Here is a 19,156-nt window from a genome sequence, read left to right on the forward strand (position 1 = left end):
GTGTGTGTGTGTGTGTGTGTGTGTGTGTGTGTGTGTGTGTGTGTGTGTGTGTGTGTGTTTAACAAAGAGGTCCTCTTGATATATTTGCACAGCATAGTATGTGCACTTTAGTCATTTGTACAGTATACTGTATTTGCACACAAATAAACAGCAGTCATGATTTAATTGATTTATTGAAAGTGAGTTTGTTTCCTAGCCGTCGGGGATGGCCATGACTCAGCCTTGGACACTGGACAGTACCACCTGTCATGATGGGCAAGTACAATTATATTCAGTAGAACACACATAAGGGAGTGCAATATGTTTTACTAGTGCAATATATATATATATATATATATATATATATATAATGGCAATATATAATTATATGTGATGTTTGATTGTGATGTTTAATCACATGTTTAATTGTGATACAGTTTAATCGGTTCTGTCTGTTCCAGGGTGTTTGGGCTTAAGATTTCGGACCCTGGGGTCCACAAGCACCATATAGTTCTGGGCTGGACCACAGTAGCAGAGGGGGGTTTTGTGTTGTGCATTGGAAGCTGCTAATGATATTGGGATATGGTTTATTTTGCAATAGTGTGCATAAGTTGTATTTATACCTGTGCTTTCTTGATATATAATGTGAGTTTTAGATTGGTTGCATGTTTTAAGGTTACCTGTAGGCTGTAGCATGGTAGAGTCCCACACTGATTGACACAGGTGAGTATAAAAGCCTGAAAGCCCAGAAACAAACACCCTCAGTGATTATGAATGGTGATAGGACTTGGTGAGCTGCATGCTGCCACCACCATGCCAACTGCTGCTTATACCATTTAGCCATTCCTGTAAACTTTTGGTGAATAAACCTCTGATTGCTGATTTCCAGCCGCGAATTGGACCAACTTTAGTGTGTGCATTTCGTGAACATTTATTTGTGCGTAAGCAGACCATGATGTGGAGAACATGGCATAGCTACAGTGCGTGGGCCTGACAGTGGGAGCTTCATTTGCTATTTCAGTGGTAGGACATTCTTTGTATTTGTACTAATAGTTAATTACTATAGACTTATTTGTTTTACAATAAAAGTTGTATAGTCATCTTCATGGTGTGCTGACATGTATTTTGATGCATACTGTGTAACCTCTTCACTTACACTACATTTTTATAGAATTCTTAACTGGTTTATTTTTTCAGACAGACAGACAGACAGACACTGTAAATGAGTCCGTTTGGATGAGGGCTAGGTGAACAGAAATTACACTCCAGAGATTTAGAAAATGTACTTTTATTCTTCTTTTGCAAGCTGTTCAAAAATAATGTTCAAAAATCATTCTTCCGAATAGGGTTTCACAAGAAAGGTAGTTCACGAAAAAGGAAACAAAACTTACAGACCTAATCAAGCCTATAAGTTTAAAGCCGAACCTTTCACTGAGGGTGTGTTTAAAACAACACGACAGTCTAGCTACACTCTGTGCTATGACTGTTCACTATAAGGGCAGAGCTATCCAGCAATGTGCCCTTCTATAGTTTCTATTCCCTCTACTACCTGAAACTGGAATCCCTTCCCCACCCACAATCTGGGCCTTTCAATTGTTGGGTCAAACCAACAGTCTTGAGCTCTGGTTTAAGACTATAGTTTCACCAACCTCTCTAGCCAAAATAAACACAGAAACATTTCCCAAACCTTACGGACATCATAATCCACAAGGTGTTCTAATCATGTTTTAGCAAACAACTCTTCATTCATAATATAAAGTTACATACCGGTATACAAATACACACACACACACACACACACCCCCATAAGTGGTAAGTCCCAATTAGGTTCCTCCACCAGCCTATAAAAGGATCCCCGGAATCAGCTGTGACTGTTTTGGATACCAGTCGAATCGGCTGGTTTTGGATGATCAACCCAAAAACAGGGAGTAAGTTTGGTTGAGCAATGAGCTTTTTCTTTAACTCAATAAATATATATTTCAACTGAGTTTGTCCATTTGTAATGCATAAGGTGATTGTACTGAAACATAAAATACTGGGGGTACAAAGACATAAGTGGGAAAGTCAGTCTGTCTTTACCACACACACACAGACAGACAGACAAACAGACGTGTCATGGTACATCCTTCATTGTCCAAAAACGGTATGGAACGGAGACAGGGAGTAGAGTGCAAAGTGATTACACAACCTTTGCAGTGGGTTAAAGTGTAATAGTTTCTTTAACCATTAGTTATTGACCTGGTCCAGGTAGTATCCAAATCTGCACCAGCATAGAGCCACAGAGACACTGGATATCGCTGACAAGAAGTGATTCATAATGTCAGCATCAGAGTTTGAATGCTTGGAGAAGACTTTGGAGACACATATACCCAAGGATGAGCTGAGAGAGGTCAAACGGATCTTATTTGGAAAGGAAACTACGTAAGTTATTTTCAGCATTAGCTTGCATTCCTCACTTACTTGCGGTGTTATCATGGGAAAGCTTGGACAAGTTACATACATTGTTTTAATCAAGTAAAATCAAGTACTTTAAGTCAAAATTGTTTAATCATATAGCGAATTGGGCCTATTTATCCCCTTGAAAATGTTTGATGAGTGAGTTATGCAGAAGTGGACAAAGTCCACTTCTGCACTGAGAGCACTCTGCACAGAGCTGTTAGCACACAAGTAAAAACAAATAAAGCAAATTGGAAGAACACTAGTAAATATCTTTGAAATGAGAATCTTACTTTGATTTCACCGTTTGAAGTGGCCCCACGTAAGTACACAGTCTTGATTCTCGGACAGCAACAGTGAAGTGTATCATAGTCTAAATGTAGTTGGAATAAATTAAGCTAAAGTTCTGATTATCACTGCTTATGCAGCGATAATGACAACTTCAGCTTCAACATGTGCATGCCTAGATACATTTGGTCACATACTGTAGTCTGCTTCCAACAGAGATAGTTAGTCCTGTCCCCTAATCGATGATGTCCCTCTGATGTAGAGTTGAGAAGGAACTGGTAGGGTAGTATAGGAAAGGACATTTTACAGTAACTATTTTCCATGAATCCCACTTCTTGTCATCAATTTTGGGCTTACAAGCAGATTATAAAACTAAACTATTTCCAACTAACTGTAGATTTATTTTCCTTATTATTACCATGGGTGTCATTGAGAAGATAAACTCTGCATCCCCCTCCATATTCACATTCGGAACCAGGTATAGTCATACAATATGTATGAGTTTTGATCTTTGTCTGTGATCTCTGATTGGTCTGATGAAGAGCCATGAGACTCGAAACGTCATGTCCACTTTGGTGTAAAGAATAAATATTTAAGCTTTGGAGCTCAGTCCAGTGTGCGGACCTTATTTTCTTTTCTCTTCTTGATCTTTGTCTCACATCCGATGATGAGCTTGCACACAGTCAGCACTAAAGCAGCTTTTGAACTGTCTTTGCTCTCCTGTAGGAAGTTGGATGTCCCACAATGTGCAGTGGAGGCAGCCTCAGAGCGGGAGTTTGAGTTGCAGGGTTACGTGTTTGAGGCTGCCCAGGAACAGCTCAGACCGTCCAGGAAGATCCGAATCGGGCTAATTCAGAACCACATAGTTCTGCCCACTGATGCTCCTGTGCTAGATCAGGTCAGAGAGGAAGTGGTGCATTACATTCATATATTTTATTATACACTTTATTGCATAACACTGAGAAACGAGAAACTGTATTCACAAACTACTCATAATTGGGAAGGTAATGTTCTTAACTTCTTGTTGATCTTGGTGCAGAGCAGCAGAGCCCGAGACATAGCCTTCATGTACAAACAATTCACAGACCTCCACGGTACATATTGACACTCCTGTTGCCAGGACACCAAGCCATACTGTACAGTGGAGAGGGGAAGCGGAAGACGAAAAACACATCGATATCGATGTTACACAGGTGTGCAATAACTCTGTGTGTCTGCTGTGTCTCATTCTCACATACAGATCAATGCTATGCATAGCAGGATTGGTGAGCTGGTAGAGGTAGCAGCCATGTGTGGTGTCAACATCGTCTGCTTTCAGGAGACCTGGAGTGAGTAGTGGCATACAAATACAAGACTCACAACAAGGTCATCATACCAACCTACTGCCCTGCTTGTGAAGTTAAACAATAAATACACTATTCAAGCTGAGTTATTGACAGTGATGTTGGCATCCACAGCCATGCCCTTTGCTTTCTGCACCCGTGAGAAAGAACCATGGACAGAGTTTGCGGAGTCTGCTGAGGAAGGAAACACCACACGCTTTTGCCAAAAGGTGGGAGTATATAGTGATCTTTACCATACCATTATAGTCCTTCCAACTCATTCAGCTTCCCTATTAGTCCATTACCATAGACATAGACCTTAGACCATAGAGTAATTTCCCATACTATTTTACCATAGACTATAACCATACACATCTTTACTATAGTTATTATATAGTAATAGCATATAGTAGCATATAGTAATAGCAGTGAAGAAAGTAAGTACTTGTGTGGGGGGAAAAAGGCAACTCATGTGAAACATCCATTCATATCATTAGCTTGCCAAGAAATACAACATGGTGATCGTGTCCCCCATTTTGGAGCGTGACGAGTTGCACCACACTCTGTGGAACACTGCTGTAGTGATCTCCAACACAGGGAGTGTGCTTGGCAAAAGCAGGAAATACCATATTCCACGGATTGGAGATTTCAATGAGGTTAGTGTGTGTGGTATCCTGTAGTAACTGATTTCACAGGTATGCTGTTTATTTGTATGCACTGTGTATGTGTGTTCAGGTCGGTACCCAGCACTGGAAGATGTCAGTCAGATATGATGTCAGTATTATGACAGGCATGCATGTGCATATTATTACTAGTGTGATATAACTGCCCAACAACGTTGATTTGTGATCAGTGCTGAATGCTGATCAGCACATAATGTGAGTACACACACCCACAGGTGTATCTCCCTATATGGGCTTGTGATGCAGCCATTGCAAACCATTGCTTCACTTGTGCAACGTGTTGGGATTAGTGCTGTCATTGGGCATGTACATACAGTATTTGCCATGACAACAAAGTAACCGAAAGATACCCCCTGAACTTTAACGTTCAAATAAGAAACAACTCTCAAGAAAACCCCCTTGATGGGAAAACTAAAGGAATAAACCTCATGAAGGATGACAAAAGTGGAGACCTCTGTCCAGGGTGGATACCGACAATATCAGATTTATTCGATTGAATCTGACAATTGCTGTCACACTCGATAAAATGAATCTGATAGTCTTGATCCAAGGCAAATTGAGATACAAGATCTCGTTTGCAATAGATCTTGTATCTTCCACTTGTAATAATCTCTAAAAGAGCTGTAGCAATTTATTGCGAGGGTCGACTCTTATAGGCCTACTGTATAAATCATACATTTGTCATTTCTGTACATAACCCACGTAAACTAAACAACATCAAAGTATTTACCCTTTTCACTTTTGTTTAGTCTACATATTACATGGAAGGAGACACTGGCCATACAGTGTTCCAGACCCAGTTTGGAAAGATAGCTGTGAACATCTGCTATGGACGTCATCACCCTCTCAACTGGTTCATGTACAGTATGAATGGAGCAGAGATCATCTTCAACCCATCAGCTACTGTTGGAGCACTCAGGTGTGTCATTATGCACTGTAGCATCAAGCATGTATAAAGTAATAGAGAACAAACCGTCCACCCCACCCCTTCATTTTCCTATGACAGGCCATTGTTTTTAATATTACCCTGTGTCTTCTACACCCTCTTTTTATTTTATGCCTTGTTTTGTTTGTCATGGTTTTGTGGTGGTGTTAATTTCTGTCAAGTGCAGTTAAAAAAAGTGTTTATTTGTCTCTATATCTCTGTCATTAATATAGTGAGCCAATGTGGCCTATTGAGGCCAGGAATGCAGCCATTGCAAACCATTGCTTCACTTGTGCAATCAACCGTGTTGGTACGGTAAGTACACTATATCAGAGATAATGCATTGAACAAGTTTCAGGTAAATTCAATTGTTGAAGGGATTTAGCTATAACAGGCCATTGTCATTTATATGTTCTATTCTCAGAAACTCAGTTGTGTAGTTGTATGTAGATCTGATAAGCTTCATAAAACAGTGGTACAATTACTCAGTTTTAGCTTAACTTGTTTTGTTTTATGCAGGAACACTTCAAAAATGAGTTCACGTCTGGAGATGGAAAAAAAGGTAAGACAATTATTGTCTTAGTTCAAAAGTTACTGTTGTGGGGGATATGCTTTAAATGTCCCACCACACTGCAACAGGGACCCCTCTTGACCAGTCCATTACTAGCCTCGGTCCCAGACTCTGCGAAGAGAAAATATGTCCGATTGCATGATAAACATGGAGTCTTATATGGTACATGCTCTTTAAATTTTACTTCCATTTACAGAACAATTCTCAGCTTGGTTGAGAATTTGGCTAAGCAATGTTGCAAGAATGAGCATAGGTCTTTTGATTTTGAAAGGGGTCAAAATTCATGGAATCATGGGTAACCTTTGGAGTGCAATATAATTTATATTGATTAATGGAATCAATTTCTGCATTTACAATAATGAATATCATTATATATATTAATAAAGTATGTTATTGTTTCATCCAGCTCATCAAGATTTTGGACAATTCTATGGGTCAAGCTATGTGGCTGCTCCAGATGGCAGCCGCACACCTGGGCTCTCCAGAACACGGGATGGTCTCCTGGTAGCAGAACTGGACCTCAACCTGAACAGACAAATTAGTGACAAGTGGAGTTTTAAGGTGCATTTAACATAGTTCCACATGCATGCACGCGCACACCTTTTATCTGTAAATAGGAGATGCAATGTGTGTGCAATTTCTTTGGGTGAGGTTCGCGCACACACACACACCAGAATGGTGTTGCGACTATGAGGGGATGTTAATAAATTACACACACACACCAGAATGGTGCTTTGAGTATTATATAGAAGGGGAACGAAGGGATGATCATGTAAAGTTGATGTAAATAATAAACTATGCAGCCGTATTGTTTCATAAACTTTCAGGATGGACTGCATTAACAATCTACATCCTCTGTTGCATTTGCAGATGACTGGGAGATATACGGAGTATGCCAAGGAGCTCACCGAGGCTGTCAAACATGACTTCAGACCTAAAATAGTTAAGGAGTAGACAGTTGTTCTCTACACCAGGGGTGTAAAAAAGAAAATCACAAAGATTTGTAGTAACTGAGGACCCCATATTAAAGACCCCTGCTCTATTCAGTAAACACAATGGAAAAACACATGGAGCACGCATTCAGAATGCTTTAATTACAGAACATAATAAATGCAATTGTACATTTCATAAAAAATAAAGTTTGCTGCTTCAAATGTTCCATTTGTTCATACCAAAAATGCACAACCAGGAATAACATAAGGTGTAGTTCTAGTTCTAGACCCAGAAGTTATTTCATGGGCACGCCAGTAGCTCCTTCCTGCAGCAGGCCCAGGCTTGAATCCAACATGGAACCCTTTGCTGCACATCATCCCGCCTTACCCATTTCTCTCACGGTCACCATCAAAAAGCAGAAATGCTTTATTTCATCTTAATAAAAGCCATTTCATGATCAAATCGATAATTTAAACACATTATATCTGGTATGAAAACCATAGTGCAACTTCATCCATGATACCAACGTAAAAAATAAACTGAGTGAGTTTCAGCCACGCTTTTCCACCCCCACACAAGACATCTGTCCAGTGGCTTAACCAGTACGTTTCACTATGTCAGACTCCAATTCATACAACCTCTTGTCTGGTTAACTGCCAAGGTGGCAGGTAGAGTACACAAACTTATCAGCCACAGCAAAAACACCCCATCAGGCTGACAGTCACTTGGTGCCCTGACCACGTTTGTGCCTACAAGGCATCATTCTATGCACAACAGTGCGTCACTCACATGAGCTTTCTCCATCCAATGTTTAGCCTTTAGCTGATCCACCAATCGTGTGAATTAAAGTATGACAAACTAACATTTGCATGTTGTCCACTTGTCCTCACTCTGTCGAAAGATAGTTGATGGTCCCACCCGCCAGGCAGAGGTGGTTCCATTGACAGGCCATGGTGTATTGCATTGCATTAGCATTTGACAAGCATTTGTCAATTCATACATACAGTACATACATCAAATTAGGCATATACATTCATACATAACATTATACTTCAAGGACAATTCATTTCCTGAGTCTTTTCAAAAATATTTTCTCCCTCTATTCCCTGTTGATATAATATGTAGGACATCTACAAAGTGTCAAAGTACTTTTACAGAAAATAAAAGGCAATTGAGGGTGCACGTTTGCAACTATAGATAAGCTTCTAAGACATGAGTGTAAAACAAAACTCTAGGTAAAGCACATAGCAAAATCCAGAATGTTGTGTTACGTTCACTGCCAGGTATTAATTCTTTCTTCCAAAACCACTAGTGTTTTTCAGTCAAGACCCTTATTTTGAAGGCCGACCCTGGGACCCGAGATGTCGTCTTTTATTTCACCCGGAATAATTTATTTTTTAACCGCGATCATTGGTTCTTTAGTTATGGGCCGTTGAACAAAGCTAGTTTTGACCAAAAAAGAAATCTGGGAAAATAATCAGAGATAAATGCATTCTTCTAAATCTGATAACATGGAGGCGGATGGCAGACGAAATGTTCACTTCTGGTTCATTTCCAGTTGTAGCTGTTGCTTACCTACCAACCTAGAACCATTCATACGTAGGTGAAGAGCACAATCTATCATAAACCACTGAAAAATCATGACAGGGATCTCCGTCATCGGTGGTGAAGCGAGGGAATGTGTCAAGACTCTGGATTTTACCGTGTAATATGCAGTTGCCATCAGCCCTTATTTGTGTGGTACATTTCTTCCACTACATTGCATCCACAGCAAATGTCTGAAATGTCTGCTCACAATTCACAAATAACTACGCTAAATTTGAGCAAAAGACAGCGTAGAATTCATCCAAAGTATCTGCTCACCTCTGTCAAAGGAAAAATAAAGTTTCCAGCCTTCACAGGTTGAGTGGAAATGGCTCTGTGTGAAGGGGCGCAAATTACATTAATTGTGAATGGTGTAACTGTAGCAGTGTTACTTCTGTGAGCAGCCAGACATCTTAGCACCAAAGAGGACAGCCTGGGGAAATGATCTACAATGCTTGGCTAAAGCTGGGACCAATGATCCCAGACTGGGGCGGAGGGTCTGCAGCACTGCAATGTCACTACAACTTTGATAAGCGATGCAGAATCCATATATGCATCAACAACATTGTCTTTCAGGGCTCCTTAAATATAAACAGGATGTCCTCGTCTGTTCCGTAGCTCCGCCGAGCCTCTTCAAAGTTACTGATGCTGGTACAACATACTCCTGAAATAATAAACACACACGTTGAGGTTCTTTGCCAAGATGGATAGCATGTGCCAAATCATGTGCCAAATCATCTGACAGATGTCATTATTTGCTAATTAAATGTGACTTTTCCAGTTGTCTCCATCTAATGAAAGTGTCACAGGTATGATTTAATAACAAACAAAAAGGTATGTCTGTGCGCACTTCCAATACACTAGTCAAAATTTCCAGTAACTGCCTGTGTCGTGTTTGTCTAGATTAAAAATAAATACATTGATTTAAAAAAAAAATGCAGCCAATGTTTGATTTTTTGGGGGGCTTTTATGCCTTTATTTATAGTTAAGTACACACTGACAGGAAATGTGGAGAGAGATGCGGAGTGACACGCAGCAAAGGTCGTCGGGATCGGGATACAAACCAGCGACACACAGCCTAGGTGCCCGGACCACTCTACGCCAGCGCCCTGGCTAGAAAATTTACCACATAGTCTCTGAACCCGGGTTCGACTCCCAGTTTCCTGTCTCTCTACTCTTTGAAACTATCAATAAAGGCAAGAAAACCCTGAAAAATAACTTTTATAACAACAAAATGTAGAAACATTATGAACGACCAATGTCTCTGTAAGTGACGTTACTATAAAAATACTAAAATGCTCAAAATGAATGGTCATAAGTTCATAATTCCATGAATAAATAAATAATTGGTTAAATATTTGATTTTTTAAAAACATGATGCGATTCAAATTTTCTAGGGCCGAACGAAAGTTCCCTATCACTACAACTAAAATTGATTGATGAATGTCACTAGCCAGGTGACAAAGCAAACCGGTTTGATTGAGCTCTGAAACTTGCACTGTGATATTGCACTGCTAAAGTGATTAAAGAAAGACGTCTGAAGCCAAAGACAGATGGTTAAGAGACTTTAAGGACTTTCAAAGAATCATGGACCTTTTTTCTACAACAAGTGGCCAACAAGGCATTCTATTTTTTAATTTCTGTTGTTGCTGCTGTGTGTTAGCCTGGCTCCAGCCCTGAATCGCTAACATTAAAAAAATATTTATAGTGTCAGGCTAGCTGTGTGTGGTGGACATGCTAAACTGCGTATTGCACATTTCTACATGTCATTGTATTTTAATTTATGTTTAAATGTACTGTGCACGTTTTTGATTGTTGTTTATCATCTTTGTGTGAACATAGTTCTCATGGAGGGATGAAGAAAGCCTGAAGCAATAAAATGCCTGTTTATAAAGAATATGTGAAGTTGCCATTTAATATGCTGGCCAAATTTGACTTCGATTACCTGCTGATATGGCATTTTAGACCAGCGCCACCACGACATCTGATACGGTAGGCCAGCAGCTTCTACTGTGTTCTTGTGTTTCTGAGGCTGAGCCTCTTATAATGTGATACTCACGGTCAGAATATGCAGGGTTGTTATAGAAGATGCAACCAGTACTCCTGTTGAAGCCACATATGACCACAAAGTGACCCTGGTATTCTGGCTTCCTGCAGAAACACTTCTGGCCCACAGGAAGGAAGCAGCAGTATTTGACAGGTGAAGAGCAGAGGTCACATGTCAAAACCACAGCGTTGACCAACACTATGGCAACATGGCCCTGATCAAGATGAGCCTGGATCTCCTGAATCGTCACAGAGCTAAAGGATGACATTCAAGAAGACATTTACAGGTGTTAAGTCTTGTGCTACTGTGAATCAACAGATCTGTTGTTTACAGATTAATAAGATAACTCACCATTTTTTCACCACCACACCTTTGCTCTCTGCCTTGAGGAAGAGCTCATTAACTCGGTCTTCCTCTGTATCGAAATGTTTTTTATAAAATGACTGCAAACCCGAGAGAGAGCGAGAGAGAGAGAGATAAGAAAGTGCTTTAATACATTCTTTTAAAGTCAATACCAAGTTTAGGGATGGGACGATTCAATCATAAAAATTACATGATTCATGAAAATTCATGAATTCAACTGAAAATAGAAATTACACTTTTGTTAACCACTTGAACCACCAGCATCCCTATTCTGGGAGGAACATTCGCCAAAAATAGTAGATCTACAAGCTCACATGTTCCAACGTGTTGGGAGCTTGTAGATCCGCCATTTTTGGTGAATCGATTTGTTTTGTGTAGTGAAATGAGCACCCAAATGCACTCTTTACAGGTCTGTTCTATCAAGTATATAAGTGGTACTGAATTTGCAGCTCAACAAAAGCTAAATTATCCTCAGAGATCAGATGGGGACACTAAAGGCTCATTCATAGTCTGGATTTTCAGTGGTGAGGTGACCACCGCTCCGGTGGTGAGGTGACCACCGGAGCTGAAATAACGTTGAGCGGTGGTGAGTAAAAACAGAGAGAAGGGCTGGGGCGATGGCGGTGGTTTGCTCTTCACCGCGGCCCGTGACGTCATGTTGTAGTTCGGTGGTCACCTAACCACCGAAAATCCAGACTATGAATGAGCCTTAAAGGGGACCCATAAGAAGATGCTGGACGACGTGGCCAAATGTTGCGGTTGTCTAATACAGTCATAAGGCTGAAGGCTCATACATAGTCTGGATTTTCGGTGGTTAGGTGACCACCGAACTACAACATGACGTCACAAGCCACGGTGAAGAGCAAACCACTGCCACCGCTCCAGCCCTTCTCTGTTTTTACTCACCACCACTCAACGTTATTTCAGCTCTGGTGGTCAGCTCACCACCGGAGCGGTGGTCACCTCACCACCGAAAATCCAGACTATGAATAGGCCTTGATAGAGGCAGGCCACCCAGGATAAGTTACTTATGATTGGATTGCTGACTAGCCATGGTTCACATGACGCTCATACTTTTATTCACGACAGTCATGTTTCAGGGCTGCTGACATGCGTGTTCTTGTTATCAGGTACCTGGGCTGACGACCACCATTTTTTTACAACAGCACCCGACTTTGAACTCTGACTGAATCAGTGACTCTAAAGGTTGAGGAAAATGTCACGATAAATAGAAATCTATGCAATACGATTATTGTGATAAGGATCATCGTCCCATCCCTAATCAAGTCACACAGAATTGAACTCAGCCCCGACAAAAATGACTGACTTGGTTGGGACAGTACCTGGTTCTTAAAACCCTTGTCAACACCCAGAGTCTGGGTGCAAAAGCGGTGTTTGATACCCAGCTGGCACATGAGGTAAGCCAAGTCAATCGTCCACACGCTTTCTGTCAACTTCAGCTCCCAACAAGCATTTTGAAACTCTTCATCACTGACAGGATGGAGGTATCTGTAAAGTTCATAAAGCTCATTATAACTGCTTATTGTCATCTGGATACTACGTCCAGGTACAATGGAGGACACAAGTGTATTATGTGTATAAGGCTTCCATGTTATTAATGATTAATGAGTGAACTTACTTCAAAACCATTCTTGAACAGGCTAACCCACAATCCCAGTGGTAAAGCTGCCGAATGACAGGGACATTCAATAGAACTACACCATCTGTGGGAGTACAAAAAAATAACCATTATAGCTAGATAACTCTAACAAAATTGTTTTAACGTAACAATAATAAACTTAAGCTAAGCTAGGTTGGCTAGCCTGTAACTAATAAGACATTTATCTGGCTTACCTGTCATTCTGGGGGTTGCTTCCAAGTTAGATAGGTAGCCAAGTACCTAACTAACTGCTAGAGACTGAATCCAACTTAGTTTACTGTAGATCCAGTAATCCAGGGTTGAACTGCCTCATTAATGCTACCTAAAAGAAACAAGATAAACTAGCCTGTTTGTTAGCTTAGCCTTCGCTTGGTTACCAGAGTACGGCTAGCTCAATGCTAGCTAGAGTAACGTTAATGTTGGCCCACCATTAACTGACACCATAGCGACAGCTATACTGAGTTAACTAACTTTATAATGAATGTTGGACAGCTAGAACGAAGCCAGGTCTCTAAAAGCACTGCCCTGCTCCTCTGTTGTTTGCTACCTTGTTAGCTTACATGCTACTACGATGCTCAGCTTTCTTTACCATGACGTGCGCTGACTGCGCTCAGCTGAGAAACTACTTAGAGATAGACCTGAAACTGAAACGATGCTGCCCCCAGGTGGAGTATGGTGGAAGTGTAGCATCCACATTTTAGCCTATGTCTATGATGCTTGAATTGAATTGAATTCGTAGGAAAATCTCGAGTCTGAAATACTTAATAAGTATAGTTCAACAAATTGGTTTATTCAGAGAATTAATTTTGAAACAGAGTAAAGCAATACAGTAATGCATACAGTCATTTTAAGTCACTTCACTCAAGGGAGAGGGACCCGGACACCTGACCTATAAACTTTATAAACGTTTTTTATTTAGCAAAAATAAATGAATACAAATTTGGTTTGTACATATAAGCACATGAATACAAATAAATGATGAATACTTAAATACATACACATGCACTCATAATTGCATGGTTACACAAATGACTTATTCACATCAATGTAATTCAATTATTCAGCACAAAACACAACTAAACCCAACCAGATTAAAACAAAATTATTATAATTAATTTAAATTAATAAATTTTATGCAACTCGGCCATTTTTAATATTATATATATATATATATATATATAATATATTTTAAAAATGTTTGTTTATTTTGTCAATTAATGTAGTCCGGCAGCGAACAGGCTTCCTTTGTTTAAAGTGCAAAATTTGGTATATAGTCTTTTTTATTGGCCTAAAATATTGTCTATATACATACATTCACAAATTTAAGTGGCATGTGACATGTCAAACTAGGGGGTTTTTATGATTCTGAATCCATTCCAAGCATTAGTTTTGCACAAAAACCACTCCTTGGACTAAAAACGGCCATAGCCGTCATCACAAATGTGATGAGGTCAGCACAAATGTGATGAGGTCAGCACATTTTGGGCACATTTGGTCAAGTGGCTGTGGCCGTTCTTAGCCCAAGGAGTGCTTGGGCTAAGAAACTAATGCTTGGAATGGATTCAGAATCATGAAAACCCCCTAGTTTGACATGTCACATGCTACTTAAAGCATAAGGAAAGTTTGACATTGTTGCCTTATGTTAATGGTAGGGTCACATAAACCCCTATAAAAAATAATTGCTCAATTCTGACAGCCGGTCAGCAAGTGGATTCATGAATGTATGTATATAGACAATATTTTAGGCCAATAAAAAAAAGACTATAGGCCTTTACCAAATGTCCCACTCCACAACTCTGACTGCCGGACTAATGCCCTACTTCATCATACAAGAGTGTCACACAAAATATAAAAAACATATAGTTTTAATAAAAAGGATATTTCCACACGGCAGCAACAATGATAACATATTCATGTATTAATTAATGCAAAACATTGGAAGTCTGTTTTATGGCAGCTTTCTAGAATTGGATATCCAAAGAAATGCTCCCTGTTGCAGTGTCAGTGTTATGGGGTTCCATAGCTGGTGCTCATGGACACCTGCATCTTAAAGAATGTGTAGAAAAGCAGTCTTATCAAGTTATGAATGACCCAGGTAGAACACAAATTATACCCAACACGTGTCTTAACAATGAACCTTCCAGAGCTAAAACGTATCAAAAAGTAAACATAGGCCTTTTTATACTTTAATATAATAATCGAAGGAAGTTCACTATACTTACTTGTTCACTATCAAGTTCCTTGCTCAGGTGTGTGACTTTGTGTTTACTGTAAAGAGCTTTTCTTTTTGTACAAGTCAACAGGAACCAGTCGGCAACTACAGGTATCTGAGGAAAATCATTGAAAGAGCATCTTTATGCATTCTTGTCAAGTAGCATGATGAATAGAGATGGGGAAAAGGGGCCAGACAGAGAGCAAAGAGAGGATCCATGTCATGAGCTGGATTAAAAAAGAAAAAAAATATTTTCTCTCAATTCTGGACATTATCAAATTCTTTAAAGAAAATGCATTTTCATCATATTTTCTCTTTGCTTCAAGAGAGAAAGGCATACAGGTACTTACTAAACTGAGGAATGAAAGTGCAGCACCCAAGTTCACCAGTGTTGGTACAATGCTAAATTTACCTGCCTGAAAGTTAAAAAATAAAAAATAAAAAAAATAAAAGCTGTTTGTGAGAAAATAGACAGTGGCATACTCTAATAGGCAATTTGTATCACTATGATTTATATTAAGACAGCAACAGGATATATTTTTTTTTACTCCACCCTTACCGTGCCAAACACAACAACTTCAAACCGAATTCCATATGCTTTGATTAGTGTTCTTGTCTCACCATCAGGGGTTTTGTAGTATTTTGCAAACCTGTATATGCAACATTTTGTAAAGAGTTTCATTTTCCACCTTACCGTCCAAAGCAGCACGCGCACGCGCGCACACACACGCACACACACACACACACGCACACGCACACGCACACGCACACGCACACGCACACACTAACCTGAAGTTGAATCCAGGTGCCACATTATTGCCAGGATCTGTGCTGTCTAACCTTTGAAAGCTGTACTTTGGTTTACATTTGCCTGCCCACAAGTCCAAGTCACAGCTCCAGTCAATGAGGACACCGATGATGCCACCCTTAACAATCATAAACGTTGCTCAATTAAAGATGATTCATTTGTACGTGTGTGACGTATTTACTACCTTGTGATAGGTAGGCCTAACCTGATTGCTAATTGCCAGTGACAGAGAACCTAATCTTAAATCAGCATCATACAAAACTTGCTAATGTATTTTACCAGGAACTCATGAGCTTACCTTGACAGCCATGGTTTGAAAATCCTGCCCAGCTTCTGAAACAATGTATTTGAGACGGAATATTGGGCAGTCAGGGTCCGTTATATGATGGAATTCACATTTCTTCAAGTACGAGGAGTTAATTTGTGGCAGAATGTTTCTCCTGGAGGGGGAGAAGAGAAGTTACTGTACCACCCTGTAGTATCTCTGATATAAGTTATGTCTTTTATTGCGAGAAAAGTCAACTCTAACCTGTGAAAGTTAAACTTGGGGTACGTTGCAGTGTTTTTAATCAATACTGTGAAGTCCTTTGTATCTCCCAGCATTGCAGGCCTATGAGAGATGGCAAACTATGATGTCTTAAGCCTGTTTTATACTACAACCAAGCGTGCATCATCAAGTATAGTCATTACACCATGTATACATACCTACCATCACCTGTATCTGATATGTACATGGTCACGACAGTTTTAACACATATTTAACAATGAATACCTATTTATATAGGATGGCTAATAAAAGAGTGTAAATATTCTTACTCGGGTAGAGTAGTGTCTATTTCAAGGGGACACCAAGATAATACCTCACAGGTCTTGACTGTATCGGAATAGTTGACACACAGTCCTGTCTGGATACCTGAGTTAGAGTCAACTTTTAGTCACGATATCAGCTATTCCATTGCATTGATAAATGATAATATGGCAAGGGGAAACATACCCAATGAAAACCTTAGTGTTCGTTTATCCATTTCTAACTATAGAGTTGAATTAACACTAATGATTTGACAGTGTACAGACAGACCCACTTATGAGAAATGTCCTATAGTAGAGGGTATACACGTGACATCATCATCATACCCGGAAGTTACGAGGGAACGCCTACTGAGTGGCAAAAAACTACTTTCTGGCCTTGACAGTCCATCCATTCATTATGTTCTAGTGTGGTAGCCTTACCACTGCCTCGGGGATCATTCTTTCCCTCAGTGCAGTCGTAGTCATCAGTGCAAATGGTAGATGGATTTGGAAACTGGAAGAGAGAGATTATATATGTCGGGACTCGGGTATAACTACATTTTTGAGGTTTTTGATTTTTTTTGCATACACCAGTGCTATTGAACTCTTAACTCCATTGGACCCTCAAACTGCAGCAGCTAACTCCACCCCCCCTCCCTCGCTCATGCAAGTAATTGATGAGGCAGTATTGCTTTGTTTTTTAAAAATATAAGGTTTTCTTCGTTTCCTGAAAAATTTACATTTTGGAGTTAGTTGTTTTCTTATACAGCAGATATATATAGTATCCATAATTATGTAATTACATTTAAAGGAATGCATTACTAATGATAACTATTATTACATCCCCTTTTAACAAGTGAGTCAGGAAGAGAGATCAACAACAGACACTCACATCAGGGCAGGCTGCCTGGGTTTGATTGGTGGTGAAAATGGCATTTGTCAGCACAAAGAATGATTGATCTGCCTTTATACAAAACAAAAGAGCATAGTCATTGTTCATTCACGTCTTTTAGGTCAGGTTAGCTCCTATATCTTATTTAGCGAGCCATAGGAATAACCCGTGGCAACACAGAAGTGAAAATACCTTGCAGGCATAATGTTTAAATCATCATTCTGCAATATGATAGGTGTATGTTATGCTTTCTCTATTGCTTGAAAAGCATGTATGGATTACCGCTGCAGCATATTTCTGGAGGCTGGGGGTATACTCTATATTCATGTCTGTGTCTATATGTGCACTGTGCAGGAGTAGCTTTGTGAAAATATCAAGTTAAAATACCTGAGGAGGAATAATATAATCAGCCACATCCCAAAACCAGGGCCTCGTGCCAGATGTATTGGACAGGGCATATCCTTTCACTTTAGTAGTGACAGTACTAATGACAGTGTCTGTGTCCTGGTAGGCCTTCTGAACTACACAGACATACCTGTTGACAGTACATATAGTATAGTGGACAGATACATTTCACATGAAAAGCAAACATATCACATGTCATGGCAGAGAACAAATAAAACCGTTAAGTCATTTGATTTTGTTGATTCAAATTCAAATACAGGTCAAGATATACTTAGTTTGGACCTATTAAACCTATACATTGTTATACCTTGGTGTTTTTATTTTTTTAAATGGGTTAATGACAGCATAGTGTTCCTAGTCTACCAAAGTCTTTCTTGTGAAGGAAACGGTCACATCATCAACTTTTTGGGTCACTCACAACCCAGTTTGAGAAAACAAGAGGAATAAAGCAGTAACTTTACTACAAGACAGAAAACATGTCAACACAACCTTTGTCTTATTCATCTATACTAGACCTATTTGAAAATTGCAAGCCAAGCACAATGTAAATTGGGAATGCATGCCCATTTATTGTAAGATAAAGCCTTACTTACCCGACCACATAAAGGGCAACCAACAGCTGCGAGAATCTGAAGACACATCCTACACTTTTGCTTTCAATAACCAATGTTTTGGGTGTTTCATAATCAAAGACATAGTGCAGAAGGTCTTGGCAGCATCCTGTACCCTTACCCATGACTGTACTGAGTACAATGAGATGAGCGCTGCAATAATATGCAGCAAAGTAGGCTTATCTATTCAGGATATATCACCAGGGATGTACAGTACAGTCCAACACCTGCACATGTTTGGATGTGTACCTTGGTATAGGCCTATACATTTATTATTTATGCTTATTTTGTAGTGCAGTGGTAGTCCTAGCACACCACCATGGAGGTTGTAAATTCTAATCCACTGTGGTGTAACCGGTTTCTAACCACCCATTTAGATCCATATTAATTCCATGACAAGAAACAAATACTCTATGTATGCTATGGGTTAACATAAATCCTCTTCGCTTATGTGGGTCCTTGGCAAATATATTTTCTAATGGGGGTCCGCAGGCTAATGAGTGTTAATTTTGAGGTCCTTGACATGAAAAAGTGTGGGAACCAGTGCCTTATAGCTCCTACTCTATGCAACATAGTTCAAAGGGTTAATGTCTTTTCTCTCACATACATTATTGGTTTATCCAAGTCCTTGCCATAGACGCTTAAGAA

The 19,156-nt window shown here is 39.7% G+C and overlaps 3 protein-coding genes across 7 annotated transcripts; 1 reads left to right on the forward strand and 2 right to left on the reverse strand.

The window, feature by feature from the left end:
• Positions 1 to 208: 208 nt before the first annotated feature.
• On the forward strand, positions 209 to 7,211 carry upb1 (ureidopropionase, beta). 4 transcript variants are annotated; one of them, XM_079517326.1, is made up of 11 exons: positions 209 to 245; positions 2,210 to 2,400; positions 3,430 to 3,601; positions 3,944 to 4,031; positions 4,161 to 4,255; positions 4,523 to 4,681; positions 5,458 to 5,627; positions 5,867 to 5,948; positions 6,153 to 6,195; positions 6,611 to 6,765; positions 7,075 to 7,211. In XM_079517326.1, the coding sequence occupies exons 2-11, from the start codon at positions 2,297 to 2,299 to the stop codon at positions 7,156 to 7,158; spliced, it is 1,152 nt and encodes a 383-aa protein (XP_079373452.1). In that variant the 5' UTR covers positions 209 to 245; positions 2,210 to 2,296; the 3' UTR covers positions 7,159 to 7,211. The 4 variants fall into 4 exon arrangements, with proteins under 4 accessions (XP_079373452.1, XP_079373451.1, XP_079373454.1 ...); XM_079517325.1 differs by lacking the exon at positions 209 to 245 and adding an exon at positions 776 to 1,002; XM_079517328.1 differs by lacking the exon at positions 209 to 245 and adding an exon at positions 776 to 1,002 and having other exon boundaries at positions 2,227 to 2,400.
• Positions 7,212 to 8,257: 1,046 nt separating this feature from the next.
• On the reverse strand, positions 8,258 to 13,428 carry gucd1 (guanylyl cyclase domain containing 1). Of its 2 annotated transcripts, none has more exons than XM_079517330.1 (6): positions 12,986 to 13,428; positions 12,771 to 12,855; positions 12,475 to 12,640; positions 11,120 to 11,211; positions 10,781 to 11,022; positions 8,258 to 9,385 (listed from the first exon to the last, which is right to left on the reverse strand). In XM_079517330.1, exons 1-6 carry the CDS (start codon positions 12,990 to 12,992, stop codon positions 9,294 to 9,296), a joined length of 684 nt encoding a protein of 227 aa, XP_079373456.1. In that variant the 5' UTR covers positions 12,993 to 13,428; the 3' UTR covers positions 8,258 to 9,293. The 2 variants fall into 2 exon arrangements, with proteins under 2 accessions (XP_079373456.1, XP_079373455.1); XM_079517329.1 differs by having other exon boundaries at positions 10,667 to 11,022.
• Positions 13,429 to 14,735: 1,307 nt separating this feature from the next.
• On the reverse strand, positions 14,736 to 18,633 carry p2rx4b (purinergic receptor P2X, ligand-gated ion channel, 4b; the record flags this gene model as incomplete). Its single annotated transcript, XM_079517272.1, has 12 exons — positions 14,736 to 14,837; positions 15,014 to 15,118; positions 15,354 to 15,419; positions 15,563 to 15,653; positions 15,793 to 15,929; positions 16,110 to 16,251; positions 16,341 to 16,421; positions 16,628 to 16,724; positions 17,042 to 17,114; positions 17,493 to 17,564; positions 17,880 to 18,027; positions 18,491 to 18,633. The coding sequence occupies 12 exons, from the start codon at positions 18,631 to 18,633 to the stop codon at positions 14,799 to 14,801; spliced, it is 1,194 nt and encodes a 397-aa protein (XP_079373398.1). The 3' UTR covers positions 14,736 to 14,798.
• Positions 18,634 to 19,156: the final 523 nt, after the last annotated feature.

Source organism: Electrona antarctica (assembly GCF_951216825.1).
Source record: "Electrona antarctica genome assembly, chromosome: 12".
Classification (NCBI taxonomy): domain Eukaryota; kingdom Metazoa; phylum Chordata; class Actinopteri; order Myctophiformes; family Myctophidae; genus Electrona; species Electrona antarctica.